General features: G+C 41.9%; 1 protein-coding gene across 6 annotated transcripts; it reads right to left on the reverse strand.

The window, feature by feature from the left end:
* Positions 1-6,870: 6,870 nt before the first annotated feature.
* LOC125763551 (1-acyl-sn-glycerol-3-phosphate acyltransferase alpha) lies at positions 6,871-15,282 on the reverse strand. Of its 6 annotated transcripts, XM_049426841.1 has the most exons (8): positions 14,429-15,282; positions 13,815-14,137; positions 13,645-13,708; positions 9,614-9,792; positions 8,702-8,835; positions 8,442-8,623; positions 8,167-8,332; positions 6,871-8,068 (listed from the first exon to the last, which is right to left on the reverse strand). In XM_049426841.1, the coding sequence occupies exons 4-8, from the start codon at positions 9,790-9,792 to the stop codon at positions 7,905-7,907; spliced, it is 825 nt and encodes a 274-aa protein (XP_049282798.1). In that variant the 5' UTR covers positions 13,645-13,708; positions 13,815-14,137; positions 14,429-15,282; the 3' UTR covers positions 6,871-7,904. The 6 variants fall into 6 exon arrangements, with proteins under 6 accessions (XP_049282798.1, XP_049282795.1, XP_049282797.1 ...); XM_049426838.1 differs by having other exon boundaries at positions 13,645-14,137; positions 15,112-15,282; XM_049426840.1 differs by lacking the exon at positions 13,645-13,708.
* Positions 15,283-15,596: the final 314 nt, after the last annotated feature.

Below are 15,596 nucleotides of genomic sequence, written 5' to 3' on the forward strand. Positions count from 1 at the left end.
AGATTCATGAATCCATGAAGATTTATGAATCCTCAAAGATTCATGAATCCTCGAAGATTCATGAATCCTAAAAGAGTATTCTTTACGCAATTCTAAATAATTTTTTAAATCTAAATCAAAATAAATCTTTGGTGATGAATCTTCGAAGATTCAAGAAACTTTGACATTCAGATTCAGAATCATTCTTTCAGTTCAAAGATTCATTCGAATTTATGAATCTGAATCAGATTTACCCAACATTACAATTTTTCCTGTATGACAAAGGAACAATCGTATTATAATCGAGATCGAGGTTCTTATTCAAGTCCTTTTCTATGTGAAGCATTTTTTCAAATAAAATTTTAATTACCAACACCTTTTCTTTGTGCAAAAAAATTGTCATCCGAACAAATTAAATTCCCATTAAACCAATCGATAAGCTCCAACCGACCCGAAACAACTCATTGGCTCATTATGATCGCTCCAAATCACCTGCTTTTCCTGCAAACGGACGATTGACTTCTACCGAAACTTTCCTGTCCTAAATGTTTCTCCAAAAATCCCTGCAACACTAATAAGAAGCAGCAAATAAAAAAAACGAAGCTGAATCTCTTCTATACCATTTCACAGCCACCGTCATTGCTGCATCACCATTAGAGGCACGTTTCTTCTTAATCGGAAAAATAGTGAAACTGTCTAGGAAGGATTTTTTTTTTGCCTTTCGGCGGCGACCAAATTGCTCCACGTGTCTACTTGTTTCATTTTTCAATTACCCTTTTCACCCGTACGTGAAGGGGGCGCGTTGTCCACGACCTCGTAAAACTCGAAGCAAAAAAGAAATTCGAAACATCGTGTGAATATACCGAATCGTAAAATAAAAATAGAAAAAAACCAAAAACAAGTCTAGCTCGGCGACCATTTTCCCATGGTAACCATCGACTGGTTGGCTTGCACCGGAGAATGCCTTTGATTGCCATTATAATCGCCATTATCCGTAGTTGAACAGAAGACAGAGAAAAATCCAGTGTACTCCACGGCACGAAAAACCACGAAAAAAAAATCAAGATGACTTCATGCAGTAACGACATTAAAGGGAAATCGGAAAGGAATGTTAACCTTTTTGCCCATTTTCACTTTCCTTCGAAAAAAAAGGAAGTGCTGCCGCTTTCGGCCTTGAATGGCTTGCAGCCAAGGATAAGGGTTGATGATCGCAGATGGAAAGTGATCAACATTCTCCGTTCCGCAGTGGTGCATTTTTATCACCACCGGGTTTTTCAAAATTATGACGTTGTAGTACACACTTTACTATTAATCCTTACGAATCTTTCCTCTTTCAATCTGGTAAATTTTGGTCTGTCTCTTACCTAAAGCTATATAAATTTGAATGTATTTCGTCTCACCTGAAACCACATGTCTTTGCTTAAAATTACATTTACACTTCTGAGAAATGGTTAGAATTTTGCATAAATTCTTGAACCGCCTTCACCGACCATGCAGGTGCCATGTGCAAAAAAGGACACTCTAAAATATAAGAAACGACCACTCTTCTAGCAAAACCCCACCCACATCCTGCCAGCAGTGGCCATGAAGTCCAAATCCACTTACCCTTAGCCGTATCGTTAGCACATAAAAAAATACGCCAGTCTACTCGCCCATCTGTGTGTCCGGGTCAGAATAAGAAAAAGTGGCCCGAAAAAACCGTATTACTTAAAATAAAATTTAATGGCGGATGTAATTTTGGGAGCCCACCGGTCCCATCCCGAGCCAAACCATAGTGCACAGATAAATGGTCGCACGGTGGGCATCCATTTCATTTATTCCCAGCACTTCGTAGCCCTACACCAACAGGCGCGGAACAGGCGCAAAAAAAAACGGGGGGAGGAGGGAAACCCATTTCCTTTCCGTACGGATACGGATGAGTAAGGTAACACCGTGTTAACATTTTTCGCGTGCGTACAATTTATATCGGCACAATGTTTTACCTTCCCGGCAGCGGTTGGGGTGGTTTTTGTTTTTGTCTTTTTGGGGTTTTAATTCTTTTTGTAAGAATGAAATGATTTTTACCTCTCCATGTGCGATGACACCGTGTACTGATTTTATTCAAATGGAGAATAACTTTTCACGGATATCTTGTGTAGAAGAACATAGTAGAGCATGAAAAGAATGAACAAAAAAGAAGAATTATAAAGATTATCTCTCACGATCTGAGATTTATTCTCAACTTTTATGCCAACCCTCCATTCACGCTCTTTACAACGACAAGATGTAATAAAGATATTTAAAGTGACTAGGCTTTTTTTTTCTTCTATGTCTGGCCACATATTCCAAACACAGAGGGTATTATAGAATCTTCATCGTACGATCTAACTATGTGACCACTTGTGTGTGTGGCGTTTTCATCTTTTTCCCCCTTTTCCACAATGCATCATATTTTGGTAAACCTATCTTAGCATCTTAATACATGTTGCAACAACGAATGAATTCACCAGATGGATGTCATCAGGATTATCATCTTCATTGATCGCTCGTTCGTTTTTCAACGTTTCCTACAAGAGCGTGTCATACGCTTTATTAAAGAAGGAAAATCATTTTTATTTTATTACTTACGCAACAACTATAATTGCATTTTTAATATAGTTTTAAAAATTATAACAATTGAAAATAAATATAAAAGAATAAATAAAAATAAATATACATTATTAAATTAAATCAAAAAATTAGTATAAATGCTTCAAATTACTAACCTTAATACTTATGATATATATCCAAAATCACTGATTAAAGCAAACTTTTGCTTTCCAAATTTGTTTTTTTTTCTTCATCTTTGATTGTGATATGAATCACTAGCATTTAGTTTCACTTTCTATCGCCCACGTTGCATCTTTCTTGCCACTAAACACTAGACCACGCGATTTTTCGGGTGATAAATCAAAACTTATTTGCTCCCTCCTTTCCTGCTCAACCGAACGATCACGCACGCAACAACACTTGCATACGCCGAATTAGAAGTCACGCAGCAACAAGACCGAGCAACGCCGTGATACCGGGATGCTGCATCTCAAACAGCTTTCGCGTCTCCATCGCGTTCGGAAGTAATCCGAAACTCACATACACACAACGGTGCGAACGGTCGCCACCAATGCACAGGAACAAACAGCGTGTGCTTCAATATACGATCGATGATTAATGGAACAAATATCTCAACGTCGCATACATACACACACTCCCGTTGCGTATATCTGATCGGTTCCACATTTTTGCTGCAGTCGCATTCCCCATAATCCTACTCCACGCACACCAACCTAATGGATGTACGGAATATCACTTCTACTACGCACAGTAAATAGACACAAGCTCAAGGACCATCCGGTTTTCGGCGTGGACGTAACTTCGCGCCACATTCATTAACCACACAGAACACGTACACCGGAAAAGCCTCCGAAACGAAACACGCTAAGGACCATTCGGCGAGGGGATGGAAAACCAAATCGAAAAGATGCACTTTTAGCTTTCCGACACAATATGCGTGACACTAACCTAAACCTTCACCATACGTACACTAAAGCCGAAACGACGAGAAGGACGAATAAAGTTCCTTCCGAACACACAGTTGTGGCACCTCACTGGACGACACTCGATTCACTACTGAAGCTTCACTTGGTTCGCGTGCGATGTGGAAAATGTGCTTCCTTCAATCGGAATGTTGTTTACAACGGTCACTCACAGCTTTTCCTTCCCATCGGTGAGCGGAAAAACCGGAAAATGAGTTCCCTTTTTCACTCTCACTCTCTGCTATTCTTGAGAGAGCAAATGTTAAATTGAGCAAAATTCGCGTGTAAACAGAGCATGAGTTCCGGCCACTCATTCGTTTATACCGGCCGGTTTTCCGGTTTGTTCTAGCAGAAATGCGACACCAGGCTTTTTTTTGTGTTTTGTTTTTTGTATCGTGCCCTTCACTTTATGCGGGTGCTGTCAAAGGATTCCGGCGACAACACGCGTGTGCAATGTTTGAGTTTTTGAGGCTGTGAGTGTACGAATATTTCCCCCCAAAAAAAACGGTGGCCTATGTCAAAGTTCCGGCAGTTTTGATTATGGCGCCTCTGTTTGTGCAGGCGTGCAGCACACACGGGGCGTGATTGTTGTACCGGATGTGTGCTAATAATACACACAAAAAAAAACAAGCACTAAAGACACGAAAAAGAATTTAGAAAGGGGTTCAGTAGAATGTAAACGTATTAAAAGCGAAAAAACAGAGAAAAAATACGACTCTTTGATATTTGTCACGTAAAGGAGTCAAAACGTATTTTACCTTTCATACACTTACATTTAAACGCACCGCACTTAGTTTAGTTGTGAACACGCACCTTTATCCAACATGGATGAAACTCTCGATACCACGCACATACGCACACATCGAAACGGCTTCATTCTTTGTCCGCGATAAAACACACTTTTCGCTTAATTTAATAGAATAAAACATGTTCTCAACTGCTTTCTACGTATACCAGTTGCATTTTGTTGTGAAAAAATCGTGAAATCGTGTCACTTTTATTAATAGTTTTCTTTTTCGCGCGAAGCAAACGCATTCCCGAACCGTGAACCGACGCCACCGGACACCGACTGATCTCGTTGCGAAGATCGATAATGGGAAGATGATCACACGCACACCAGCACGCGCGATGCTGATAAGCCAAACTATCGCTTCGCATTCTTATATCACTTTTGTTCCTGTATTGATGATGTTTTCTCTTTCTCGCTAATTACAGGTTGATGCAGGTGTCAGGTGAAATCTATTACGCCATATTGGATAAAGTGTTTGCGCAGCTCGTATGAAATCAAACATAAAAAAAATCATTTAGGTCTGATTCTAAGGTTAGATGGAAGATTCTGAGGTTAAGTTAAAGCAGATTATTTTCTTTCTTATCCTACGGAAGATAAATTCCCATATTTTCTCAATATCTCACCCCGGCAAACGACCCAAAAACAGGATGTATCTTACCCTTTTCGGCTCGTATCAATAGTTTCCCGACGAAACGATAGCTTACGTAAGCAAAAATGATTCTGAACCCTTCGCACTGTTTCCCGAATTGAAAATGACGTGTACGAATATCCTTGCTTTCGTGTTTTAAACCTTTCCCTAAGCTCGTTTTGCCCTTCGGTGTGAACTTTATCCTAACACCTTACCTTTGGACGTTATCAAATGTGCGCACCCTTTTTCACATGGGGGCTAAACCCACCAACAACCAAATGAACACTTTCACCTTCACTGTGTCTCTTATATTGCCAATCCTCCCTCTGCCGGAGACTATCATTAGGCTTCCCAGAAGATGAGAAATGAAACACGCAGACACACCAGCAACACCAGTTCCAGTGAAGATCCTTTTACATCCTGTCCCTTTTCACCGTAACACAAGGGATCATCGTATCACACAATGAAGTCTCCCCTCCTTGGTGCCACTCACTGAAACCGCAAAGAAGGGGAAAAGTATTTCGGAACGACTTTTCATCCACCATGCAGCCAAACACATTCAGAGTAAAGAAAGTGAAAGCGACAGGGAAATTCTTCCGGGAGTCATAAAACCGCCCATGGAACCATTCAGGTACTGCGAGGGAGAAAAAATCTTCACAACGGATGGAAGATGTTTATAATTTCAACCCTCCGGTTCCGGTCGAGGTTTACCGCAAAACGCTCGCCCCAAAAAGAATCGAATGCCGAGATGTCAATGTCACACAAATATGCACTCATCTCGGGACGGAACCTGTCGATTGCATGTCTTGGTCGCATACCATCATTCCAGCACCCAGGTTACGATCACCCCTCCATTGAAGTGCCGGTTTTTGGCACGTGTCAGAAACAAAAATTAGGGCGAATAGTTTTGCGGACTTTCTCGAGAAGCGGGCCGCACAAAGCACACGGGGCCGGAAGAAAGAAAATTAGATGTGATGAGATTAGAATAGCTAGGAAACACTAATGGTGAGGACAATAGTTCTGTCCGTGGGAGTGAATTAAAAAATTACCCTTATTCCCTGACTAATAGCATGGCCGATTGGTCACAACACTTCATGCAATACCCGCAATGTTAACCCGTGAGGAACGGATAAGGGGAGAAAATGAGATGTTATTACGCATCCAGATACTCAAAGAGGACATGTTTGCCAATGGGTAGACAAACAGTTATATAACCCACAACCAATAATAACATCTTCTTCACCTCTAGTACAACAATATCTCCACGTTACCCTCTAACACCTATTAAGCTCAATCAACCAAAAAGGACTCTTGCCCTGATTGGCCTCACACGCAGTGACAATTGTATAATGACAAGTGTTAGCCTTCAGTGTTGTTTACAAAAACTAATATCACCCTCCTGCTTTGGGAGCGAAATTTGTTCAAATGCCCTATGAAATATCTAACATTACAATAACCTTAGAAGTCGTCCACAAAACATTGCCTGTAAATCATTAGTCACTTCCTCTGACTACTTCATATCCTGCGTCGGATTGATTGTCTAGAACCATTAATCAATGTGAGTAAATCAAAATAGGCAGCACAATTACAGCAGTTTCTCTTCATGCATCGCCTTGCAATTAAGAATAAATTATCTAGCGTAAATATTCGATAGATGAAAGAATTGAAATGTTTGTAATGTGATTAAAAAATCTTAACTTTATGTATCTGATCAACTTAAGTTATTATTTAAGATATTTCATCTGACCACACTCTCTCTCTTTCGCTCTCTCTTATAGTTAAAAGGGTGACAGTAACACAGCTGTGCATATTTCAGTGAAATTGATTTTTCATTTTAGTTTCATCTTACTTACCTGTATTCTGGCAAAAAGTGCCATGTTTGTGTCCTTCGGATATCCTTGGCGACAACCAAAAAGGGGAAATTCTTATGAGGGCAATAAACTGCCTTAGACCGTTCGTGCTGGGATTTCATTCGTGCTCCACCAAGAGATCACACAAAAACCTGAGAACATAATCTTACCCCTCTGAAGGGCACGTGCTGTCTACAAGCGCAACGACCGCCCTATCAACGCCGGTTCTCTTGTATTCTATACCACCTTTCACGTGCTTACTACATTCTGTTAGATCTTTGCATCGTTTTAATGTATTATCACATTTAACGTACGACATTTAACGTCGTGTTCGCATCCATACACTGCTTGTACTGTTCTACCCATTTTGTGCTTTCATCTTCGCCACTTTACCACTTACTACCGTTCTCCCTAAACCCTAGTTTTGCTCTTTCGAATAAAATTCTTATCCTGCTAAAATATGTACTTTGTACGCTATTTACAAGCCAGCTATTGCTTCGCACCACCCTACGCGTCTTGATTGATCATAACTATTGGACTTGAAACTTTTAACCCTTTGCCAACACAGCTGATAATGGCATCATCTTACGCGCTCTTACACCTACTAAACAGGAACAATATAGTCTCTGGCGAAGGAAGATAGGAAAAAGGAAACATCCTCAACTCGGATTTATTCGAAACGTTGCGTAATTCCGTTCTGTTGTGTCTGTTTTGTGCGTCATGCTTGCTAAAATCTATCCTTCAAACTGAAACAAACGCCCTTATGTTTTTCGAAGAGACAGAAGTTAATTCCACATCGGATAGTTTCATACGCAATAAAAAAAAACATTAGTTTAAAGTTTAAAAAATAGGCAATCACTAATCGCAACTACTAAGCTCTCTGTTGTTGAACGAGGAGTTGTTGTTTCTTGATGTAATGAGGTGGTGATGAGTGTGCTTCCTTTCGATGGAGGAGAGTAGATGCAGCTTATCTGTCTCTGCAGCATTTTTCTAACCCTAATGAAGATCCGGGGTATAATTCTAACATGCTTTACCAGGTCAACTGTTTTGTTTTCAATTGTTTACACGTCCCACCAGGAACGTACAACCCTACCCACAAATACCTTCTAGTGCACCACTTCGCTAATGTTATTAATCGATAGTGACTCCTCCGATAGTAGCTCGTACTCCCGCTGCATCATCTTCTGCACTCGTTCCATTAGCTCCGGAATGTCATCCTTAGTTAACCCGGCACAGGGCACTTCGGGAAGAATTTTGATGATGTTTTGTCCTACAACAAGAACCGTATGACAAATGATTATTAAAGTTCACCTAAAGAAAAGGTCACTTGTGTCATTCTGTGACCTTATAAGTCGACTTCTACCCTACCTCGATTGAAAATCTTTGCGTTGGATTTCAGAAAATGATACTTGGAAATGACCACCGGTTGAATGAAGGCTTGCGATTCAACGGCTACATGGAAGGAACCCTTCTTGAACGGTAGTAGTTTATCGCCGTTTCCTCGCGTTCCCTCTGGGAAGAAAAGTAGCTTCGCCTGTTGGAAAATTGGGGATAGAGAAAAAGGTAGTGTCATTCGCGTACATACCATGCACGGAAATAGGGGGACCTGGGGTTGGCTTCCGTTCTACTTTGATAACGCGTACCTGTTTCTCGTTGATGGCCTTTGCTTCCTTGTTGATGACGCTCTTGGCTGAATCACGGTTCTGCCGATCGATAAACAGAGTCCCCCAGAGCCAGCAAGCTAACCCGAACGGGAACATGTACAGTACTTCTTTCTTAGCGACCACCGTCGACCTGCCCATGATGGGCCATAGCTCTGCCAGAACTGTAAATAACAATTTAAAACCAAGACATTAGGCGTGTTGGGACTTGTGGTTACACGGGAAACGGTGTATCTCCATACCAATCAAGTCCAGTGCGCTCTGGTGATTCATCAGCACGACGCCTCCATGCTTTCGTTGGATATTTTCTTTACCACGCACCGTGAACGATGCTCCAAGCATCTTCCCAAAGCCTATGCATAAGTACGCTGGAATTCTGGAAAGAAAAACCGAAATATAAATTGCACTTCAGAAGATTTGTACATATCGATCCACTTCGTGAATCTGTTACACACTATCGAGAAGAAATTCTATATTTCTATTTAAAAACACCACAACTCTACATGTGTTTCCTGTTGCGTCGTAACAACCACCTGTGAGCCTATCAATCATAGAAATTTTCTCATTTTTTTTCTTGGCCTACCATCAACAATTCAGTTCATTACGGTTAATCTATCGAGTGAAAAGGCCATGCGTTCGTGCCCACGCTTGCTACACGTCCGTTATACGAACGTTGTAACGAATCATCCTACTGGGAAGCCTTCTCCAATATGGAGGCACCATGCATAATTAACCTAATCGCCATCTGGAAAGGGGGTTTTCCCGGTAAATATATTTTCTATACGCGCGAGGGTTCCACCTTAACTTCTGCAGGTCACAATTCCCATCACAACAAGGACGACGCCCTCACGCGCGCTTGTGGTACGCGAAATAAATGTACTAAAAAAAACCCTCCAACAACCATAACTTAGAACTATCAACCCCCCATTAGGGGGTCCTTGGTCTGCGTGAAGGCTTTCGAAACGGAAAGTCATCCCATCGGTGGCCTACATCTCTGATCCCCTTTTTTTTAGCCCCTTTCAGAGACCTGGTTGGCGATTTGGCTAATGGCGGAAACGTGTGTCCCGGAAAGCCCAGAAAAGGAACCTTTCAATTTCTACACTGGCCATATTGTATTTTTTCCCGTCTTCTTCTTCTTCTTCTAGTATACTTACAGCGCGTTCCGATAGTCTCGGGGTCGGATCAACATTAGTGGTACTGGACCGACGGCACACACCACCGAAAAGGCGATAAAGCAGAAGAACTTGAAGTAATATCGCGCCGTCGACGACAGCGTTATGATGAAGAACGCCATGAAGGCCAAACCGAGCAGCTCACCGTTCGATGTGGTCATCTAGTGGGAAGAGAATCGAAAACCAAGCATTAGTATCGCTCATTAGCATCGCCGCATTTAATACACACAAAAATAGGAAGTTATTAGGATAGAGAGCGCTATGTTTTGCCTCATCAGACGTTCATCATGTTGGGTACATGCTCTTCACACTGCATTATAATCAATTACGTCAAACGACAACTGTCCATACGAAAACGTCTTCACTTCGCTAATTACACTTACAAACAATCATGCTTTATATGCACGCACGAGTGCAAAAAAATAGTCCTCCACGACGAGTTCACTCATTAACAACTCCACCAGTCCATCAATCTGGTACGCAACGTACGGGTAAAGAAGCACGTGTCGCAGCAAACAAACGAGTTCCAACTGAACTGCATCGCAGGTTTTGATGGGAAGGTTCCGCAGTCCGACGACGAACGAACACGCGGTCGGATAGTGATAAGTCTGCGATATTTCGACCATTCCCGTTCATTGATTAGAAAGTGTAGCTCTTATCGCTAACCCTATATTACCTTTTGATTTGGTCAACCCGGTGGGTAAACTGTCGATAACACTGTCGAAAGGAAGTATTTCATAAGTTTGGTCTGATAAGACAATGATCTTTGTTTACTTCGTGTACGAACAAATCGGTAGTTCCAATGATCCAGCACACTATTCTTCCCGGGTCCTTGACCTAATCTATTGCAGGTGGAAAATTCTGAACGTCCACCATTTTGCACACAAATAATTCCATTGTCAACACACGGTTAATCTCCGAACGACTCTAATAACCCAGCAAATCAACCAACAATAGCACCACTTACTCTGTATTTCTCTACAAGCCAACAGCTCAATAAAGGAACCACAAAATTAACTCCACTTAAAGGCAATCCACACAGTACTGGAGCACAAAGATCACAACGCAACCAGGACGATCTTCCCTTTGCACGAAATGCGCGAACACGTGAGACATCGTGTTGCTATATCCCGGCTGATACCTCTCCTAATGCGATTAATCTGATAAAAGAGCTGTTTCGCAAACGCAACGCCGGAGGTCAAAAGCTCCCAGTCGCTAACTAGAGTATGATAAAAGTGGTAAAGAAAGGTGGGTTTTTTTGCCGATAAATTTCGCCCGCAATAAAGTGATGTCCAGGCGTGCAGAACCTACATTGTGCATTGCGTAATCTTGCTTCGCTAGATAAGCGGTAAACCTTTTATCCTGCGGGCACGTTCTAGCGATTAATATTTGCAATATCTGGAGGTGTGCGCAATGTGTCTCGGCATACTAATCCTTTCGCTTTATCGAAGGAAATTAGGGATTTTTTTACGCGGTGCCTTTAGATATTGAAGACATTCTTCCAGGGTCTTGAGGGTACATGGACAAGGCAACAGGAGTTAAGGCCGTTGAAGGTCGTACATTAGCGAGAGTGCTAGTGCAAAGTTCATTGAGGTTAGAGAGTTCGAACTGACGCGTTGTTAAAATGGACTTTCTACACGCACGCAGCCGACGCCTTGTTGATTGGATCATCATAAAGCTGCGACATGCGACAACCACGATGTGCCTCTAGCTGCTATATAGATAGATACGATCTAATCAAGACATTATTGACATAAATTGCCTTCTGATCGTCGGACGTTCCCACGATAGCCATTCCGATAGCCATCACGAATGGTTACTCTTTATCACAATTTGTACAGCATACTAAATCAGACGCTCCTGTGGCATCCACAGGATCCCTCCTCTAGTACACTACATCTTATTCACCTTGCTAACTATTTCCTCATTTGCCATCGATTTCATTCTTCGTTCACCCAACTACCACAGAGCAGAACCACTTTGCACGATTGCGAAACACACCAAATCGCAGCAATAGCCAACACACGATGCAAACGTACCGGCCACAGAGACTGAACTGCAATTACTGCTAACCGGGACGTAACATCGAACTGATAAGGGGACCGTAGCATTAGAAGCTTTTCGACGCACACTCCTGCGCCTGTGATGGGTAAAGTGAAAGTTGGGACGCTTCGTAATTATCATTTACAAATAGGGTCGATTCTCCCCCTTCAACACTTTACGCCCTTGGTAGCAGCGCAGCCAGGGCACGTTTGGAATTTTTGGTATGTTTTGGCAACCGATGCAGAGAGTTCAACAAACCATTCGGATGGTAAATAATTGAACCTGACACACACCTGCAAGAAGTGGGGTTAATTTGGAAAAGTACCAGCAAGCAATTGCAGAGAGCTTTCTCTACTTCCGGCGATTGTTTGTAAACATTCTAACGGATCACACAACATTCTTTGACTGTGACTGTGTACATGAGACTCCCTAATGTAAGTGGGTGGATAGTCCACGAGCAGAGCATAGTGTTATGTTGCTAGGGGTAGAATGCGCGCCCCGGCGAAAGGTGTGTTTTATCAATATTTATTGATTCGACCCGATAGAGAATTCGGATGCAATGCGTACTACATTATGTCTTTAACTTTTATTTTCATAAGCCTCTGCAGGTTAAAGTCTCCGCAACAAACACTCAAAGTGGTCGCGATTGTGTTATTCTTCATCGATCATACCACATCATGCACCGGGAGAGCAGTGCATCATCGTCATCATCATCATCACCATCATCAGCTTTCAGATCGATGAACGTGTGTATGTCATAGATAGAGACACGCCATGGCACACGCCATCAACATCGCCCTTCAGCGCACACAGCTTACCGGGCTCATGCAAACATAACACGTGATCGTCAATTGACCAATGCGGCGGGTAAAAGCCGGCGATCTTCTCACTGTACAACGGTCAACACACATCACGGTTAGGAAGGTGTACCTTCGACGCAATTATCACCAGCTATAAGCCTGGCATATGCGAATCAGTGAGTTACTTGGCGAGATTTTCTTTTTTCTTGCTATTGGAACACGCGATCCAGACTATTCGCACAATCGTTATCAAGTTACAGGAAGATGCGCCTGTCAATAGAGCAGGTGTTTCTGATCATCTACCATGGAAAGGAACAGGTGTTTGATTTTTAAGGCCATCAACACTTATTTCAATATCACAGACTGTTGCTCAGCGTACCAAAAATTGTCATTTCTTACCAAATCGATAAGGTATTGTAGATTTTTTTTACACAAAATTGTAAGTTATGCGAAGAAATTGTTTTGACACTTGAAATCAGCCTGGTTTTTTTTACATTACACTTGAATAATACATTTCTTGAATTGTTATTACTTTTTTGTTACTTACTTCCTATCTATTAACGCGACTTAAATAACATAAATATGCGTAACCGGCGGAACATTGACCTAATTACGACGGAGCGTAACTAGAACGGCTGTACCTCGTCACCTATGGACGGGTTAGCGCTTTAGCGTGGTTTTAAGAATGCTTGGTAAGCATTGTTATTGGAAAGTGGCTTATACCGTTCATATGTGCGTTGCCAAAAATGTGGAAGGTTGAACATGCAGCAAAAGCTAAAGTCCAGAGAAACAGGTACTGGCAACAGAATAGTATGATAACTTAATCTCATACTCTATTTTTTGGGAAATTACCGTCCAACAAAAAAAAGTGGGCTAATAAGTCCTTCTATGGCAGAGACTACCCTACTAAGACTTTGTGATAGTTGGGAGTGCTTTGTGAGGACGTTCGTGAGGACTGGAACTCTTTAAATTATGTATACTCTCGACATAGACTGTCGTGAAATATATTGTGAATATAAATCTCAAGTTCTTGGAGAGTTCTCAGGCTATTTACCAATGAATATGACAATGCCATATGCTCAGAATTAAGTTTATATCACAACCATAGACGATTGGTAAGACAATGAACATTCAAGTATTAGTATATCAGTAACTAATATCGCAACTTACCTTGATAGATTACTTTGGACGTTTGGTAGATGATGTATGTAAATTAGTTATCCAAACTTATTGCCTGTTCCAGGAACAGGTAAGTTACACTGAGGTTACTGTACAGTCACACTATCAATATCACACACAAAAACTCTTATAAATGCACTAGCCCAATCAATCAAACGAACCTCACAAATGCTGGTCCAACGACGACGCTCCACTTCTCCTCCATTCGGCGGTTCGCCGGCAGAGTCTCATCCGTGACTACGACAATAAATTGTTCTAAATTTACTTCAATTCTCCGACTCTTCTCGGCCAGCCAGATACACACATCAGTCAGTAGCAGCAGCAGCAGTCAGCCGGTGGCGATTGACCAAATTCCGGGTTGTGGACGTGAATTGGTTGGCTTACCCTTCTCTCACACACATCTACTCTATCTTTCTGTTTTTTTTTCTTTTTTCGCTTTCACACTTGATCACAGCCTGCTTGGCTAATGCACGTGATTGCACAACTGCAATACCTCAATCGGGCGGGATATGGTGAAAAGAAAGAAACAGGACGGAAAAAGTGTTTATTTTCGGTGCAGCAAAAAAAATCTCAGACAAAAGAGAACCTCCCATCTCGCTATCGGGTCAATGGGTCGGGGTATCAATGTTGGCATGGTACAGAGAGAATCGAGATTAGAAATCGAACAGGTGCTTTGGTGCTGATTTACAACTGTCGTCCAATGGGATTTCCGTCGAAGGTTTTGGGGACACTAGCAATTTTTAGTGGAATTAAAAATTTAAATCACAAAAAATACCTGCAAAAAACTGGAGTAGGAAGGTAACATGCAATGTCCTCGAATGTGTCTCCAATGTGTGTTTTCACGTGCGAAGCAAACAAAGCTCGTGTCTAGCAGCTATTCCGGATGTCTGGCTGATGTCCGCGTGCTAGGACCAACCGGGGATAACTTCCGACAAGGGTTTGGCGTAGAAAACACAGTGCCGTGTTTGGGTTGGTGTTGGTAAATATAGCAACACGAGGGAAATCCTCCAACAGGAGCCACACACAACAAACAATCGCACTCGGAAAAACGTCAAAAAACGAGGATCCCCCACAGAGCGAGCTTTAGTCTCGCCGGAAGGGAATTCGCCGGTAGGTTCCGTCTGGACGAAATGGAAATTTGGTTCTGTGTGTGCGAGTGTAAAACACTACACGCACACCTGCTGCCACTGCGTCGAAAAGATGAAAGCCACGAGAAAGGACTTTCTCCACATCTGTGCTTCCTTTCACACCGGTGGAAACAAACCGAAAGAAAACACTTCGTAACAATTTCACTGTTTCTCATGCATCTTCAAGCATCTCGTTGATGTTTTAAAAGCATTGTTTAAGCTTTGTTTTAGCAAGCGCACACTAAACACACTCCCACGCCCGCACACACACATACACATGCCGGAGACAAATGCCGCACTTAAAGTACCGAAACAGTCCTCACTGGCTCACCGTCGAAATGATGGTTTGCGGCACGGAGTACCAACACACCCCAGAAGCCGTGAATTAGTTGCCGCGCACGGTGGCCGTTCCGTAGCGGGGTTTCAAACGGAAATAAACACGAGTACGCTCGCGAGCTTTCCCGAGGTCCGTCATCTTCAGCGGCTGTTAGTATGGCGCATGCGTACAGTGATGGATAAAACGTATGACACACATGTAGCTAGAAAAAAAAACATATTTATTTAAATAAAATATTTTAAAACCAAAATTAAAAGGGACATCAAAACCAGATTAATAATCTTTCTGTTTTTCTGTTTAATAAAGAATAAATTATTATTTCATGAACAACAAAACCCATCATACTTGAAGTATGCTTTCGGCAAGCACTGTAGCCACCAACACTGAGCCGCATATTACGCTATTTTCTGTACAAACACGGTATAATGATATATAACAAATCATTAAAACGATGCACTTTAATGTAAACGTTTAATTAG

Source organism: Anopheles funestus, chromosome 2RL (assembly GCF_943734845.2).
Source record: "Anopheles funestus chromosome 2RL, idAnoFuneDA-416_04, whole genome shotgun sequence".
NCBI classification, from domain to species: Eukaryota; Metazoa; Arthropoda; class Insecta; order Diptera; family Culicidae; genus Anopheles; species Anopheles funestus.